This window comes from Moschus berezovskii, chromosome 15, assembly GCF_049115385.1.
Source record: "Moschus berezovskii isolate FMDL1 chromosome 15, NW_MosBer_1.0, whole genome shotgun sequence".
NCBI classification, from domain to species: Eukaryota; Metazoa; Chordata; class Mammalia; order Artiodactyla; family Moschidae; genus Moschus; species Moschus berezovskii.
In genome coordinates this window covers 6,802,474-6,818,295 of record NC_142474.1, presented here as the reverse complement: position 1 = coordinate 6,818,295, position 15,822 = coordinate 6,802,474, and the positions used below count along the sequence as shown (strand labels likewise).

Below are 15,822 nucleotides of genomic sequence, written 5' to 3'. Positions count from 1 at the left end.
AGGCAAAACCTAATGGAACACAGGTAAGGTCTGTATGGGTTCTTGTATCACTCCAACACCATTTCCTAGTCTTGACAATGTCCTGTGGTTGCTGCTGCTGCTGCTGCGTCACTTCAGTCGTGTCCGACTCTATGTGACCCCACAGATGGAAGCCCACCAGGCTCTCCCATCCCTGGAATTCTCCAGGCAAGAACACTGTGGTTACATGAGACATTATCCTGCGGGGGGGGGTGGGCATTGCTGCATGAAGGACCCCTGAAAACTCCGTACTATTTTTCTAACTTCTTGTGATCAAACTATTTCAAAATAAAAAATTATTTAAAAAGTGTGTATTAGGTGCTTTCTTTTCTTTATGATTATTCTGTTTATTTTGCTAACTTCTTAAACTGGCTGTATACGTGTATACTCATTGCTTTTTCTTTTTATGTAAAGTCTACTACATTTAAGACCTCAGTGGATAATGTTTTCCATATCCCATAGGTTTTAAGACTTTGTATTTTTGTTATATTTCTGTAATGATGTTGTTTTTAAATGCCATGTACTCAGTGAGTGATATAAACACATTGTAAATTTCAGTTTTCTAATAAAAAATTTTAAAAATTAAAAAAAATTTTAAAAAGTGTGGGCCGATGTCAATAGCAAATCAGGACAGTGTGGATGGAGAGAGAAGACGCACTAAAATGAATTATTTCTAGGACGGGGTCTGCACACAGTGCTATAAGAAGGTCTGACACGGACTCGGAGACCATGGGGCCAAGAGGACAAGAAGAGGCAGGTGGGCTGAGGGCTCTGAGGGCAGCAGAGAAGCAGCAGCAGGTGAGCAAGTTGGGGGGCACACAGATCACTGCCCCATGCTTCACTCGGGCCTGCCTCACTTTCCAGCCAAAGTGGGAGCCCTGGGACGTTTCCCAAAGTAGGGGATCCCATAAATGAGAAGGGAGGATCCATCTGAATGCCAGGGCATCTGTGTGGGGTAAGGCCAACCCCAGCGAAAGGAGCAGGTTGGGCGGGGGGGACAGCCACTCACCGCGGGGCGCCCTGGGGCACCTGGTCCTTGACCCGGAGGTTTTTGGCCAAAATTTCCACCCTGGGGCCCTGGGAAAAGAGAACAGTGAGGGCCCAGCTGTCTCTTCGCAGAGCGCAGGGCGCTTGAGGAGGTGTGTGGGTGTGGATGTGGGCGTGGGTGGGGTGACTGGGAGATCCCCAGAAGCTAAGATCTGCAGCCCCTCCAGAGGGGACAGGGTCATCAGCCCCATCCCCAGACGGCCCCTCATCCCACCCGGGCTATGAGCCCAGCACGACCAGGCCTGGGCGCCTCCCCTGCAGCCTGATGGGGCCCTGGGGCCCAGACGCCCCACCTGCTTCCGCATGATGTCTGTGGCCTGCATGATGCACTTGGGCAGCAGCCCGTGGCTCCGCGCTAGGATGGCCGCCTGCTCCAGGGACAGGCTCAGGGTGCTCCTGCAGTTGGGCGGCAAGGGGTGGGGAGGCAGCACGTGAGATGTGGGTGACGTCCTGCCCCCCACACAGTCCCCAAGACCCCGATCGGAGTAGCAGGGACAACGGACAGAAGCGAGAGAGTGGTCCAGCCCAGCCCCAACTAAGACGGGAGAACCAGGCGCTCGGTCACGCCAACCAGAGTCAGGGGGCTGGGAAGTTCGGCAGCTCTGCCAGGACCACCTTCTCCTGCGGTCTCATCTCACAGCGGGCAAACTGAGGCTAAGAGTGGGCCATGGCCTTGTCTGGGCTCAACAGGCAGCGGAAGAACCAGGTTTCCAAGCAGGCCTCCCGTCTCCCATCTTGGGGCCCCAACCCTCTAGAGGTCCGGCCACGCCCCTCCAGGCCACGCCCCTCCTCCCAGCGCTGGGCCCCACCCCCTAGAGGTCCGGCCACGCCCCTCCAGGCCACGCCCCTCCTCCCAGCGCTGGGCCCCACCCCCTAGAGGCCCAGTCACGCCCCTCCAGGCCATGCCCCTCCTCCCAGCGCTTGGCCCCACCCCCTAGAGGTCAGGCCACGCCCCCTCCCCAGCGCTGGCCCCACCCCCTAGAGGTCAGGCCACGCCCCTCAAGGCCACGCCCCTCCTCCCAGCGCTGGGCCCCACCCCCTAGAGGTCCGGCCACGCCCCGCTCCGCCCCGCGTTGGGACTCCACGCACCTCTGCATGCCGGTGGCGCACATGGCGATCTGGCAGGCCCCCAGGCGGTAGCAGAGCTCGGAGGAGATGGGGATAAGGCCGGCGCCCAGGCTCCCGGCGGCTCCAGGCTTGGGGTGGACGAAGGACTTCATGAGGCGGCAGAGCTCGTCCAGGGCGTTGATGGGGCGAATCAGCTGCGAGGTGCACACGCCCGGGCGGTCAGAGGAGGCCCCCCGACCCGGCCTTCCGCCCCAGTCTTCACCTCCATCACAGCAGCTGTCTTCCCCACTCTGTCACCGGGTGACTGAGCCAGAACTCTTCCACGACCCCTGTGGCTGCCCCACAAGCTGGCATTCGGCACTCACAATGTTTCAGGCCTCACCCTCCCATCTAATTCTCTTCACCTGCACAGGTGAAGCCAAGAGCCAACGCCCCTCCCCGTCCTCTCTAAACAGCAGCCCCTCCCCGGGAAAAATCCGTGCCCCCCCAACCGCACCCCCCCCACCTACCCCCGGCTTATCGGGCATTGCCAATGCAGGCACAGAACTCTGGCCAAGGCTTTCTGTGTCGTCTTAAGACTCTGCCAGCAGCCTACAAACTCCCAAAGGTCTGTGCCCACCCCTTCTCCTGGAGCCCCAGCCTCACAGTCTGAGGCCAGGAGCCCCCATAGTACCGTCAAAACTGAGGCCCGATAGTGCCTGGGCAGAGGGAGAAAGGCCCGGAGCACGCAGGGGACGGGGTGGATCGGGGGTGGGGGAAGGGGGTGGGCACAGCCCCTAGAAGGCCGAGTGTGACACACAGGAGCGTGGCTGGGACAGCCAGATCTTTCCATTGCTCAGGATAGGCCAGAAGCCTCCATTTTATGGGAAATCTTTTGACTTTTAAATGCTGGCAACAAATAGGAAACAAACAAAAAGAACACTGCATGGCCATATCCGGCATGGGGCTCTAGCCCCAGAGCGATGCTGCAAGGAGTGGGTGCCAGGGAGAACATCATCTAAGGAATTCTAAAGCAGGTGAGGGAGAAATTGGAATTTCTAGAATGAGGAGGGAGATGGAGACCCCAGGAGACTTCCTGGAGAAGGGACTGCAGAGGCAGTGTCCCTGGTCCCTGTCCAACCCGGCAAACCCCTAGCCCTGCCCAGATTCCATGGCAGGTGAGGGGAGAGAGGACACACCTGGTCTATCTTCACCGCCGTGGTGCTGGCATCTGTGGGCAGGTTAGAGCGTTCCAGGTAAAATGCCCTGAAAGAGAAGAGAAGTGTGAGGGTTGGGCCGCCACACCCACCATCCCATCCCCTTCTCCCGCCCCTGCCCCACCACAGCCGCAGCCTCTTTGTCTCCCCACAACTCAAAGAAACGAATCAGGGAGAGTGGGCTGACACAGCTCTCCATGCCCACAGTCACCTGTTCCTCCAACAGCCCAGGAGGAAGCAGGAAGGGTCTTCAAATGCCACCTCCCCCACTGCCCATCTGAATCAGCACCCCACTCTCTCTCCCGCGCTGGTGTGTCTCTCCTCTGACACCACCATCACTTGACACGTCACACTGCTCTCTTTATTGGTTTATTGCTCATCTCCCCTTCTAGAATAGCTCTCAGCCAACTTTTTCTGTAAAGGGCCAGTTGACATTTTAAGCTGTGTGGACCAGTCTGTCTCTCTAGAGATGCTATGCAGCTCTGCTGTTGCAGCACAAAAGCAGCCATAGACCATACATACATGGATGAACATGGCTGTGTGCTAATAAAACTTTATTGACAAAACGGGGTGGTGGGGTCCAGGGGCCATGGCTGCTCTAGAATCTACACTCCATGAAGAACAGGCTTTGTTCAGTCACTGCTGACTCCTAAGCAAGCACCCAGAACACAGCCCGGCCCACGGAAGGTTTCAACTGACAGGTGCTGAAGGAAGGGATGAATGCAGATCAGAGAGACCATATTGTAAATATTCAGCAAACGGCAGGGAACAGACCGATGGCATCGACTGATCCAGAGAGATGCCAGATGTAATAACAGAGGTGAATGTTCTCCCTGCACAGACAGATGAAAGTATCATTCTCCCATTTCCAAATGGGAAAGCTGGGCTAGGCCCCCTCAACACTCCCTGACACCCTGCTGTCCTACTGCTCAGCCCACCTTCTTCATAGAGGGAGGTGGGGCGGAAGGAGGAAGGGGCAGAGTCGGGGCGGCAGGAGCGGGGCTCCTTCCTTGGGCCCAAGGCTTTCCCCTGGTGAATGTGACCCCTACTCTCCTCTTCTCCTTGGGGGGGCGGGGTCCTCACTCACAGGCTCAAGGATCCCAGGGCCCCCGTCACAGCTCCCTCCCCATGCAGAATGAAACAGGCATCTCCTGGCAGGACCTGCTACAAAGCCAAGCAGACCCAGTTCAAAGCTCAGCTCAGCCACTGTCTAGCTGCATCCCTTGGGTATGCTCCCTGGGCCTCAGTTTCCCTCATCTGTAAAATGGGTTAGAAATGTAACTACTGTGAGAATCTGAGGAACTGGTGTAGGCAGAGGGACTGACACACAGTAGGTACTCAAGAAACGGCACTTTGCCTGCCCGGGCACTGGGGGCTCTCTGGTGCCTTCCACGCAAAGGCCCCCTCCAGGTGACAGTGTCGAGGATCCTGGCCCCAACGTGAGGCCCACGCAGGTACCTGAGTTTGCGATAATACTGCTGAACCTTCTCTAGAGACTGGGCGTTGATCTCCTGTTGCAAATCTTCCACAGCCTGGCTGCCTGGAGGAGGCGAGACCTCGACATTCTCCAGAGCTGTGAAGGGAGAAGACGAGCAAGGCAGGTGCTTGGCTCCCAGCGGGCACAGCTGTTCCCCTGTGGGGCCCCCACGGCCCATCTCCGCAGCTCACCTTTCGTGAAGAGCACAGTGTGCAGCCTCAGGCTGGCCCCGCTCTCCAGGCGGGAGGGCAGCTTGGAGAAGTGGTAGCTGTCCAGGTAGAGGACGACCTTCAGTGCCTGCCGGCTGCCCTCGATGTGGTAGAAGACATTGGTGTCTGTGGGGGGACATGGTGGGCTGGGGACACAGCTGTGAGGGCAGCTTCAGACCCTCCTTCAGATCCCACTGATGTCCCGGGACCCCAGAGCTGCGGCTACAGGCCTCCCTGCCCTCCCGTCCAGGGGCTCCTGAGACAGCCCCATTGCCCCACGCTCAGAGGAGCAGCCTCTGATCTTCCTTTTCCCCTCCCTCAATAGGTCTGTTTCCACTGCTTAATTTTAGACCTGACACTGATTCTGTCGAACTGGGGAGTTGTCCATGTTTGTCTTCAGAGCCTCACCAAGGCTCCTTTCACCCTCGCCTGGTAGCCCAGGGCCTCCACCGGGCAAAAGCTGCCTTCAAACAGCACCTGCATCGTGTTTACACCCATAGGGAAGAGCACGTGGCAGGGGTGGCACTAGCACCCCATCCCATGCCCATGGCAGACATCACTAATCAATTGGTAATTTTCTCTGAGCCCAACTTGGCCTCTAGACAGGCAGCCACTGTCAACCAATTCCAACAGGTACCCAAAACGAAACCCACTGTCCAACTAGATTCCAGTCCACATATTCTCAAGAGGGTGATATTGCCTCTAAGAAGGTGAAAACTGGTTCTTATGGGGAAGGCAAAAAAAACATTACTCTTTTCAAGTATAAAGCACAAACATACATACAATACCTAAACAGATATACAGTATATCCATCATACTAAAATTTCATGGGCGTGTGTGAGTGAAGTCACTCAGTCATGTCCAACTCTTTGCGACTCCATGGATTGTAGCCTGCCAGGCTCCTCCATCCATGGGATTTTCCAGGCAAGAATACTTGAGTGGGTTGCTATTTCCTTCTCCAGGGGCTCTTCCCGACCCAGGGATTGAACCTGGGTCTCCTGCACTGCAGGTAGACTCTTTACTGTCTGAGTCACCAGGGAAGCCCCATGGGGGTGTGTGGCGATCAAGAAAAAATCATCTGAATAAGCTCCTCAGGGAGGTGATAAAAAACAACCAAAAAGGACTGGTGGTTCTCAAACTTTGCTGCTGCATTCCGTTGTTAAGTCATGTCCAATTCTCTGTGACCCCACAGCAGGCTCCTCTGTCCTCCACTAGCTCCCAGAGTTGGCTCAAATTTGTGTCCAGGTCTTCAAACTAGCATGCTTCAAAATCACCAGGACAACTTATTAACACAGATTTCTAGGTTCTGCTTCCAGTTTTGGATTCAGGAAGTCCTGGATGGGGCCCAGAATTAGTTTTTCTGACAATCCTCCAGATGCTGGCCCAGGGATCACAGAGAACCATGGCTCCAGAACCGAGCCCAGTGGTTCTCAGTCCTGGCTGTACATTTAAGTCTCCTGGAAAACTTATCTAGACTCCCAATGTCCAGGATTCATCCCACAGATTGAATCCGAATTGCCAGGGCTGGGAGTAGGACCAAGCCTCAGTATCTGAAAAACTCCCCGGGTGATCCCAGCACAGTCAGGGCTGAGACTGGGCTAGACTGTGAGCTCCAGGAGGGCAGAAACCATGGCCACATCTCCCTCCACTGCAGCCCCAGAACCTAAAACTGAACCTGACACACAGGATGTGCTCGTAATTACAGGAATGTGGATAGATGGATGAGGGGGTGGATGGATGGGATGGTGGATGGATGGTGGGCGGATGGGGTGAACGGGCAGAGGGATGGGTGGGTAAATGAATACAAGGATGGATATATGGGTGGATGGATGAGTAGATTAATAAATGGAGGAGTGGGTGGGCAAGCAGAAAGATGGGGGGAGGGAGGGAGAAAGAAAGGAAAGAAGAAAATTATGGTGTTAAGTTCTTAGAAAATCTTAACACATCTTCATTCCAAAGAAGGGTATCTCTGGGAGTTTTCATTAAGAACTGGGTACTGGCTGTTTTTCCCTCCTAAGTGGTGTTGGAGGTGGCTGGGTTTATATGAAACAAGACCCGTTTCTTCCACGTATGCTGGGAGCAGGTGGTTTGAAAGCACTGGGTCCCAGGTCAACCTTACGCAGCTGGTCTGGTGGCAGAGGGAGGGGAAGGGTGACCCCAGAGCAGTCCCTTTTACCCCAGAAACCCAACTCTCTCAGTGGGGGTGGGAGGAATCACTCACTGGCCACACAGTTCTCGTCCAGCTGCTTGAAGGAGAAGGTGACATTGTCCAGCTCCGAGAGGGTTACCCAGATGTCCTCCAGCATGGTCCGTTCCTCTTTCTGCAGGAGGAAGACAGGGTGGAGGAGTTTCAGATCCCACTCCTGCCCCGGGTTTTATTTCAAGATGCTGCAATTCAACTCCGGTTGACACACCAGGCTGTGGCCCCTCTAAGCAGGAGCCCTCTCCAGGGCTGGAGAGGAGATCACATTCACTCGAGGCCTGTCCCACCTCTTCCAGCTCAGAGCCCCTCTGCTCTAACGTGCCAGGTGGCCCTCTTTCCTGAGCCCTCCCACCAATCCCACTGAACCGTTCCAACCCAGCACCCAGCTCAGAGCCTGCATATCTTGTCGACTGGTGAATTAACACACTGGGTCCCAGTGACCTCATCTAAGAGGAGGGAAGTGAGGGCTGGGTGTTCACGTCCAGAAATCAAGTGAGAAGGGATCTGCCATCAGGTGGGTGCTGCAGACAGGCTGGGGTTGCTGAGCATCCTGTAGGAGCAGCCCCCTCTCCCCTGGCCTCAACGCACCAGACACCAGTACCTCCTCTTCTTCAACCGAAAATGTCTCCAGACGTTGCCGCGTGTCCCCTGGGGGCAAAACTGCCCCGGTGAGAACCAGAGGTCTATACCATCCGTATCCTTGGCTATTTATTCCGATCTCCCCCAGATCAGGATATAGGATTCCTGAGTATAAGGAGGTGGTGCTATGTCCAGCACTGGGTCCCCGGTGCCTGGAACAGGGCCCCCAGCAGGTTCTCCATGAGCCGCCGCTGAGTGAACGAACGGGGAGCGCGAGGGCGGAGCGAGCCGGCCCGGCCCCACTCACCACGGCCGGCGAGAGCAGGGACTGGCAGTGCAGCAGGACGCCCGCGGCCGCCACCTGCTCCAGCCACTTGCGGCTGGCGTCCCGGCTGCTCTCCTCGTACTCGCCGTTGTTGTTGTACCGGTAGCTCAGGGCCGCCAGCAGCTGCTCGGAGAAGGCGCACACGGCCGCCACCAGCGCCTGGCAGAAGACGCCGTCCCGCCGCAGCTGCAGCTCCGTGTCTGCGGGCGGAGGGGGCGGAGGGGCCACGCGGGGCCATCAGCAGGCTGGCACCCCGAAGCCCCAAACGAGCCCCCTCTCCCCTAACCGGACCACCCATCTGGGCCCAGCTTGCCACAATTCTCTTCATCCCCTGGCACCAAAAGCCAACTCCATGAAAAACTGACTCTCCAAAAGCAAGCTCATCTGTGGCAAAACTCAACTCTCTCAATGACCCATCTGCCTATTTAAAAACAATAAAATAAAACAGGGGCTGCTTTGGTGGTCCAGTGGTGAAAATGTCACCTTCCGATGCAGGAGGTGGGGGTTCGATCCCTGGTTGGGGGGCTAAGATCCCACGTGCCTCATGGCCAATAAACCAAAACATCAAATAGAAGCTATGATGTGACAAATTCAGTAAAGACTTAAGAAAAAAACTGATCCTCATTAAAAAAAAATCCTTTAAAAAACAAACTTGTGATTTCCCTAACACCTGCCCCAAACCCCTACCTTCAGTTGTTCCTTTATTTATTAGGAAATGTCTCAGCCTTGACCGAGAATGACGATGACAACAAGCTCCATGTTTGAAGAAAGGCAGTTTACCATTTTCTCAGTTTTTGAGAAGTATACCTTCTTCCTATCATCCCTGCCCCCCACCTCTAATTCCTTGGCCCCTGCCTGTGATGTGATTTGCAGAACTGGCCAATTTCAGGCAATTGGTCCTTTAGGGTCTTTAGTCTTCAGAAAGGGACACTTTTGTTTTGCTTTTGCCTGTACCACGCGGCTTACGAGATCTTAGCTGCCCCCCCAAAAAGGCTGAATCCGGGCCCTCGCAGTGAAACCCTCACCACTGAACCAGGGAATTCCCTGAAAGGGATTATTTTCGATGACTGGCAACAGCCAATGGGTTTTCCGTGCCCAATTTTGACCTAGATCCTAATTCTAGCTGCCCCATGGCTGAGAATTTCTGGAAGGATGGGACAGAGAACACCTCCGAGATTCCCCTGGGCGCCCATCAGCCCTCTTCCTTCCCACCATCTGCAAGGGCAGGAAGCCCCAGGCTGGGGCTGAGGGCTTCACTGGCAGAAAGCCTCTGAAATCATCAGTGCTCTATGCTGGGTCCTCACTGAGATCAGCCCAGGCCTGGGAGGTGACGAGAGAGACTGTTCCTAGCTCCAGGGCCTGAGACTTGTCCCCTGGACACAGGAGGAGGAAGTGAGGTCTGAGAAGTTCTCAAGGTGCTAGAGGCCACAGGGCTACCTCCCCTGCAGGCAGCCCCAAGCGCCCTGGGGAAGTCAACCTTGGTCGGCAGGGGAGGCCTGCCCTGGGCTGTGGGCACGAGTGCCAGCTGCCGGGCCAGCCTCTCCCGGGTACACCTGGCACGTGCACACTACAGACAGGTGCCCTTTCAAAGCCCTCACCTGTGCACTTCAGCAAGGCCAGGAGCAGCTGGTTCTTGCCATCTGGAAGGAGAAGGGAACGAGAAGGGAGATGGGCTGAGCGGAGTGAGCAGAAGATGCCGGCAGAGCCAGGCCTGCCCTCCGGCCCACACGCTCTGTCCCCCTTTGCAGTGAAGCTCTGAGTACAGACAGCCAGGTTCAGGAAGCTTTGAATGAGTGCTGGGTAGATTCCAGAAACCTCGAACATCCAAGGGGTGAAACCCCAACTGTTGTCTGCACCCCAATTGTTTATATACACCCGCCGAACAAAGACTGAAACCAGCCCCTGCAACTCCTGGGCCAGAGCCCCCAGCCCACACCTCGTACCTGCTCATGGGCGTACACATATGGGTGCTCACATAAGTTCACACACATCCTAAGGTACTTATTCATGCCACCCTACAGGGCCAAGCCCTGCCCACATGCAGACAAAGCTCAGACCTTCCAGACACAGGCTAACATCCTGGTTTCTTTCCTTCACATAAAGGCTCTTGGGCCCAGAAAGGGGCTTAAAAACCTGAAAGGCCTTGGGGTCTGGGCTCTTATGATACATTCTATCCTGGGGAGGTACCAAGATGCAGGGCTGGTGTGATAGGAACACCAGTGTCTGTTTATTGAGGACTTACTGTGTGCCAGGCACTGTACCAAGTGCCTTATTTGTACTGACTCATTCACTCCTCACAGCACATAAGGGAAGGCGCCCTATGAACCCATTTTACAGTGGAGAGACTGAGGCACAGAGATGTCAAGGAACTTGCCAAGATCACAGAGCCAAGAAGTGGGAGAGCTGGGGTTCAAGCCCTGGCCGTCTGGCTCCAGAGTCCATGTTCTTAACCAATGACAGCTTTGAAAGACAGCTCAGGGCCAACCCAGACTTCCAACTCAGAGGGGGTTGTTCCTGGAGTCATGAGCCTGCAGCCAAGCATCCCCTGCTATGCTGATCATATGCCTCCCTGGCCTGGGGTCCTTCTAACCCAGGAGCCTCAGGTTCAAATGCTGCCAAGGGCCAGGCGGGTAACATAAGGGGCGTGAAGCAGACTCTGGGCCACAGGGATGGTGGGGTCCACGTGGACTGGAAGGCTCCCCTCCCCAACCTAAAGATGGAGGCCACCATTCATCTCCAACCAAGCATGAATGCAGGATTGAGGCCTGTTACTGCCAGATCGTCTGATTGTTCAAGGATAGCGAGATGTTTAGACTTGTCTGTGGGCTTTCAGATTATAAATATTGGAAGCAAATTCACATTTTTTAAGGCTAGAGCATCCAAACCTATCTGTAGGCCCAAGTCTGATAAGGACCCTCTCTCCCCTCAACACACACCTGTAACCTTGATCATAAACAAAAGAAACCTAACTAAATCCACAGCTTTGGAATCTGGGAAGGAACAAGCTTGGCCTTCTCAGCCTCCTGATTCTGTGAGGAAGCCCCGGGCACCCCAGGTTCCCTGATCACGTGAGCAGTTCCCTGATCACGTGCTTACTGTCCCAGGGCCCTGAGAAAGGGGCACTGGCTCTTTCTGCCCTCTCCCTGGGCCTAGAGAGATGTGGGCACAGAGGTGGACCCACTGCTGACCCTCCCATGTTCCACAGTAAGAACTAGAGGCCACAAGACCCCCACAGACAGCCTTCCCTGCCGACTGACCTTCCACGTATCTCTGAATGTTGTCCACCAGGGTCTTGATGGAACTGGGGAGGTTCCAGGGGTCCTCCTGAATGCTGATCTGGATCAGGTTCCGGCCACGGAGTGTACATTCCTCTTTCTGTTTGAACTCTGGAGCAGGAAAGTGACAGGGGGGTAGGAAAGAGACAGAGAGCTTTGAGAAATGGTGCCACAGAGGCCTCTGTCCCATCACCAGATTCCAAAGCTCAGAATCTTAGGTCAAGGATGCTGGTGGGAGCCTTGGGTATCATCTGGTCCATGGGAAGGCAAATAGATGGTAAGTGTGCTACTAATGGATAGTACCGTACCCATGGCAGACATCACTACTCAATCTCAGCACTCCTTTCTACTAGTCTGAGGATGGGACTCCTCGCAGGCGCAACCAATCCAATGCAGAATCACAAATGAATCTCAGCGTTTTCTTCTCCTGAGCCTGAATGTAGTCACAGAAGCATCCTCGGGTCCCGCCCCCTCACAGCCACAACCAATCGAGCTGGCACATGAGCTATAACCTAGGGTAACCTTTTCCCTACACAGAGGAGGAAGTCAAGGCAAAGAGGAGGGAAAGTGGCTTGCCTAAAGTGACTCATCAAGGCAGTGACCAAGATGGGATTTGAATCTGACCCCAGACAGGCTGAAGGAGGCCTCTGCTCCTTTGGCCTTGTGTCTGCTACACAGTCTCGAGCTTCTGAGATATTTTATGGTTTCGGCTCCTCTGAGTATGACATTTCTTCTTTCAGAGGTCCATCCCAGGCAGAGATGACCCTAAGATAGTCGGAGGGGTTCTGCTAGGGCACCCCAACCCCTAACCACTTGGAAGCAACTGGTTCTTTATCTCCTGCACCCTACTGGAAATTCCCAGAGGTCAGAGGCAGTGTCTCATTCATCTCACAAGTCCCAGAGCCCACCACAAGGCTGAGCACAAGTTGGTTCTTGGAAATTACTTACTGGATGTATGGATGCACGGATGCATGAATGAGCACACAGATGGATGGATGCTAGTGGGTGGGTGGATGGATGGGTGGGTGGGTGGGCAGATGGTGGATGGATGGATGGATGGGTGGGTGAATGGATAAGTGGATGGTAGTGGGTCAGTGGGTGGGTGGGTGGGTGGATGGATGGGTGGGTGGGTAGATAAATGGGTGGGGAGATGGGTAAATGGGTCAATGGTAAACAAGAGGAAAGGCAGGTAGAAGGACATAAATGTTGATTATTTTTCTCTCAATCATTTCAAGAAGAAAGTCTCAATTTGATGCTGTCACGTCCTTAACACTTCTTTAACTTGTTAACCCCTCTCATGAACAAACAACAAAGAGCTCTGGGCAGACAACAGTGCCTAACTATAGCACAAGGATATTTTTCATTGTTGGTTCCACTGGACTTGTTATTTTATGGCATGTTATGATGATTTTCCACTTACAGGAAGTTTAATAAGTTCTTTTCAAAATTAAATTTTTTAAAGGGAGACACTTTTTCAGACAAGATCCATCAATAAAAATATAGGCAGCAAATGAATATAGTTTGAAAAACGTAAAGATGTCGGTAGAGTCTATGAATATGTCTAAAATGATGAGGAGCATTAGGGGTCTTTGAGGTCTGGCAAACTGTGCTCCAATCCTTCCCCTTGTGTTAAATATGGGCAGGCAGAGGCCTGGAAGGGCTCCGGGACCAGCCCAGGGGTCTACACACGTTTTCTGTAAAGAGTTAGATTCGGTTCCTGTCACATGTTTTCTTTTGTTTTGCTTTGATGACTCACGATAAATGAAAAATCATTCTCAGCTCATAGTCTGTGCAAAAACAGGCCGTGGGCCGGATTCGGCCCATGGGTTGAGCTTGCTGACCACCCCTGGAATGGCCCACGGCCACTCGGCAGCTGAGACGAAAAGCGGGCAGTGTGCGGCCCAGGCAGCCTGCCCCCCGTCCAGCACACGCGCCACGTCACAGGCTGTGTCCCTGATGGATGAGGGCTGCCATCCCTCACCCTGCCTGAGGACTCTTCTCTGCTCACCTTGTAAGCTGTGGTCCATGGGGAAATGCTTGGTCTCTTCAAAAGCTCTGCTCATGACTGGCCCCTTGAGGAGTGTGTGAATGGAGTCCACCTGGGTGAAAGGAAGCCCCGGGTTAGTTTGGCCCTCAGGGCCCTCCAAGTGGCTAGAACCTGTGACCTCTAGCCCCTGCCCTGGCTCCTGGCTTATGGGTACTTACCCGGGGTGATGGGAAGAACTCAAGGTCAGGCCAGGGTTGGGACAAAGATCCTACCTGGTTAAAGAGATGCTCTAGGCAGCCATGAAGTTTGTCCTGCTTGTCTGATGGTATCCTCATGTCACAAGGCAACTCATCCCCTGGCAGAAGGAAGAAATCACAGCCATCAACTATTCCTGCCCCATCGCACACCTTCTCAGCCTCTTTTGTAAGAAGGCAATGTAGCTACAGAGCTCCGAAACCCACAGCGGACTTGGAGCCTGATAGATCCAGGTCCCAGCTGTGCGACGCTGCACAAATCACTTGACCTCTTTGAGCCTCAGTTTGTTTATCTGCAAAATGGGCAACAGGAACTAAAACATTACAGAAATGTAAGTCACTGTTACGATTTTCACTCTGAAAACGAGTGAAGGAACCAGACCCCATATCTCTCATTCATCCCCCAGCCGTTTCATTTAAATCGCCTTCCTGAAACCTCCCCAGGGGTAGTTTTTGCAGCTGAATAGCTTCTGTGATGAAATATTTATCCGAATTTCAGAAATAGCTCTGATATTTCCTGAGCTTCTTTTTCTTCTGCCAAACTGAAGTATAATTAAAATTAAATTTTTATGCACAGACTACCTCCGGAAGGACACACACGACAGCAGGGACAGTGGGAACTTGGGAAACAGGAGGCCGGGTAACAAGAATGGGAGGGAGGTTTGTCACCACCCACCCTCTCTCACTCATGCCTTTCGAATTATGAACATGTGATTGTCTATCCCATTCACAAAATAAAAATGTTAAAGGCTGAAATCCATGAAAATTGAAACAAATTTCAAATTTCGATTGCAAGTAACATACAATCGAATTTATGTGCTCAGTTGCTCGGGCGCGTCCAACTCTTTTGCAACCCCATAGACTGCAGCCCACCAGGCTCCTCTGTCCATGGGATTTTTCAGGCAAGAATACCAGAGTGGGTTTGCAAATTCCTCCTCCAGGGCGTCTTCCTGACCCAGGGATTGAACCTGTGTCTCCTGCATTGGCAGGCAGATTCTTCACCAATGAGCCACCCTAACTTATAAATTTTTATTTATGTCTGTCTGTCTCTCCAGCCATCCACTCACATTTCTCCACCTCTGTGGAGAAATACATATTCACCAGTGATCCCCAAATATTCTCAACGGTCATTTCTGTGGGAGAGGTTGAGATTCTGACTGATTTTCATGTACTTCTTTTGTGTTGTGTGAGTTTTGGGTTTGAGCACATGTCATTCCTGGAAACCATCAGGTCACCCTATTTTAGCAAAGAGGGAGCCCTCATCCCATCCGGTAACTGGATCAGGAGTGTTTTTATCTGTTCTGTGTCCACGACATTCACAAAGAACATGAGCTTTACAAGGGCCTGTCTTTCCAAATTCACGGCTGTGGTCCCGGCACATAGCAGGTGTGCAACAAATACATGCAAAATGAATGAAGGGAAACCATTACCAAACCGTGCGAAGTAACAGGAAACGAGAGAATGTGTGGGAGAGCGTGACAAAATAAAAACAAACAAGCACCATCTCGCCAGGGGACCCCCTCAGCCCTGGCACTCACCGGAGCCCATCTCGTCGCTGCCCAGGTAAGAGCTGTTACTTCTCACGCTGGTGTAGGACAGAACAGAGTCCCGATTGCTGTTACACTCGCTGCAAAGCGGCAGAGAGGAAGGTTAGTCAACCCTCCACCTCCCTCTCACAGCCTCTGGTCCCAGCATCTGGAACCCACTTTCTGGAGTGTAGACAAAACCCTTGGGTAGATGACTGGCCCAGAGAGAGCACTGCTGGCCAACCACCAGTGCCAGAGGTGGGGAAGGTTGTCCCGGCGGGTTTCCTAGGTCCCACCCTGGAGAAACATCTCAAGGCCTTGGTATAAAAACACAGAAATGGTAGGGGGACAGGGACTCATCTTCATTCAGGTGTAATTACCGTCACTGCCCACGGGGGACAGTCTTGTCCCTAGATACACCTGCACCCCCACACTCGACCACACGGCCTGGCTGGAAACTCCTAAGAACAAGGACTGTGTGTGCTTAGCTTGTGTCCCAGGAACTCAGAAGGTATGGGGAATCAAAAACCACAGCCCTGAAATCCTTTCCTTCACTTTTCTGACAATTAAAAGGAAAAACTGGAGGATCCAAAAATGTCAGAATGGAAACACAGAGAGATAAGATCTTGGTCTGTGGACACAAGGTTCCAAGAACACA

General features: G+C 53.5%; 1 protein-coding gene across 1 annotated transcript in view; it reads right to left on the bottom strand.

Moving 5' to 3' along the window:
* Positions 1 to 15,822, bottom strand: part of PREX1 (phosphatidylinositol-3,4,5-trisphosphate dependent Rac exchange factor 1) — a 181,275-nt gene that overhangs the window by 2,782 nt on the left and 162,671 nt on the right. Inside the window, exons 27-39 of the mRNA XM_055438670.2 lie at positions 15,177 to 15,265; positions 13,657 to 13,739; positions 13,406 to 13,496; positions 11,380 to 11,508; positions 9,721 to 9,762; positions 8,105 to 8,322; positions 7,237 to 7,336; positions 4,998 to 5,141; positions 4,788 to 4,902; positions 3,312 to 3,378; positions 2,155 to 2,327; positions 1,359 to 1,461; positions 1,028 to 1,095 (exon numbers count right to left, since the gene is read on the bottom strand). Coding sequence (XP_055294645.2) covers positions 1,028 to 1,095; positions 1,359 to 1,461; positions 2,155 to 2,327; positions 3,312 to 3,378; positions 4,788 to 4,902; positions 4,998 to 5,141; positions 7,237 to 7,336; positions 8,105 to 8,322; positions 9,721 to 9,762; positions 11,380 to 11,508; positions 13,406 to 13,496; positions 13,657 to 13,739; positions 15,177 to 15,265 — 1,422 coding nt within the window. The remainder of the gene's footprint in view (positions 1 to 1,027; positions 1,096 to 1,358; positions 1,462 to 2,154; positions 2,328 to 3,311; positions 3,379 to 4,787; positions 4,903 to 4,997; positions 5,142 to 7,236; positions 7,337 to 8,104; positions 8,323 to 9,720; positions 9,763 to 11,379; positions 11,509 to 13,405; positions 13,497 to 13,656; positions 13,740 to 15,176; positions 15,266 to 15,822) is intronic.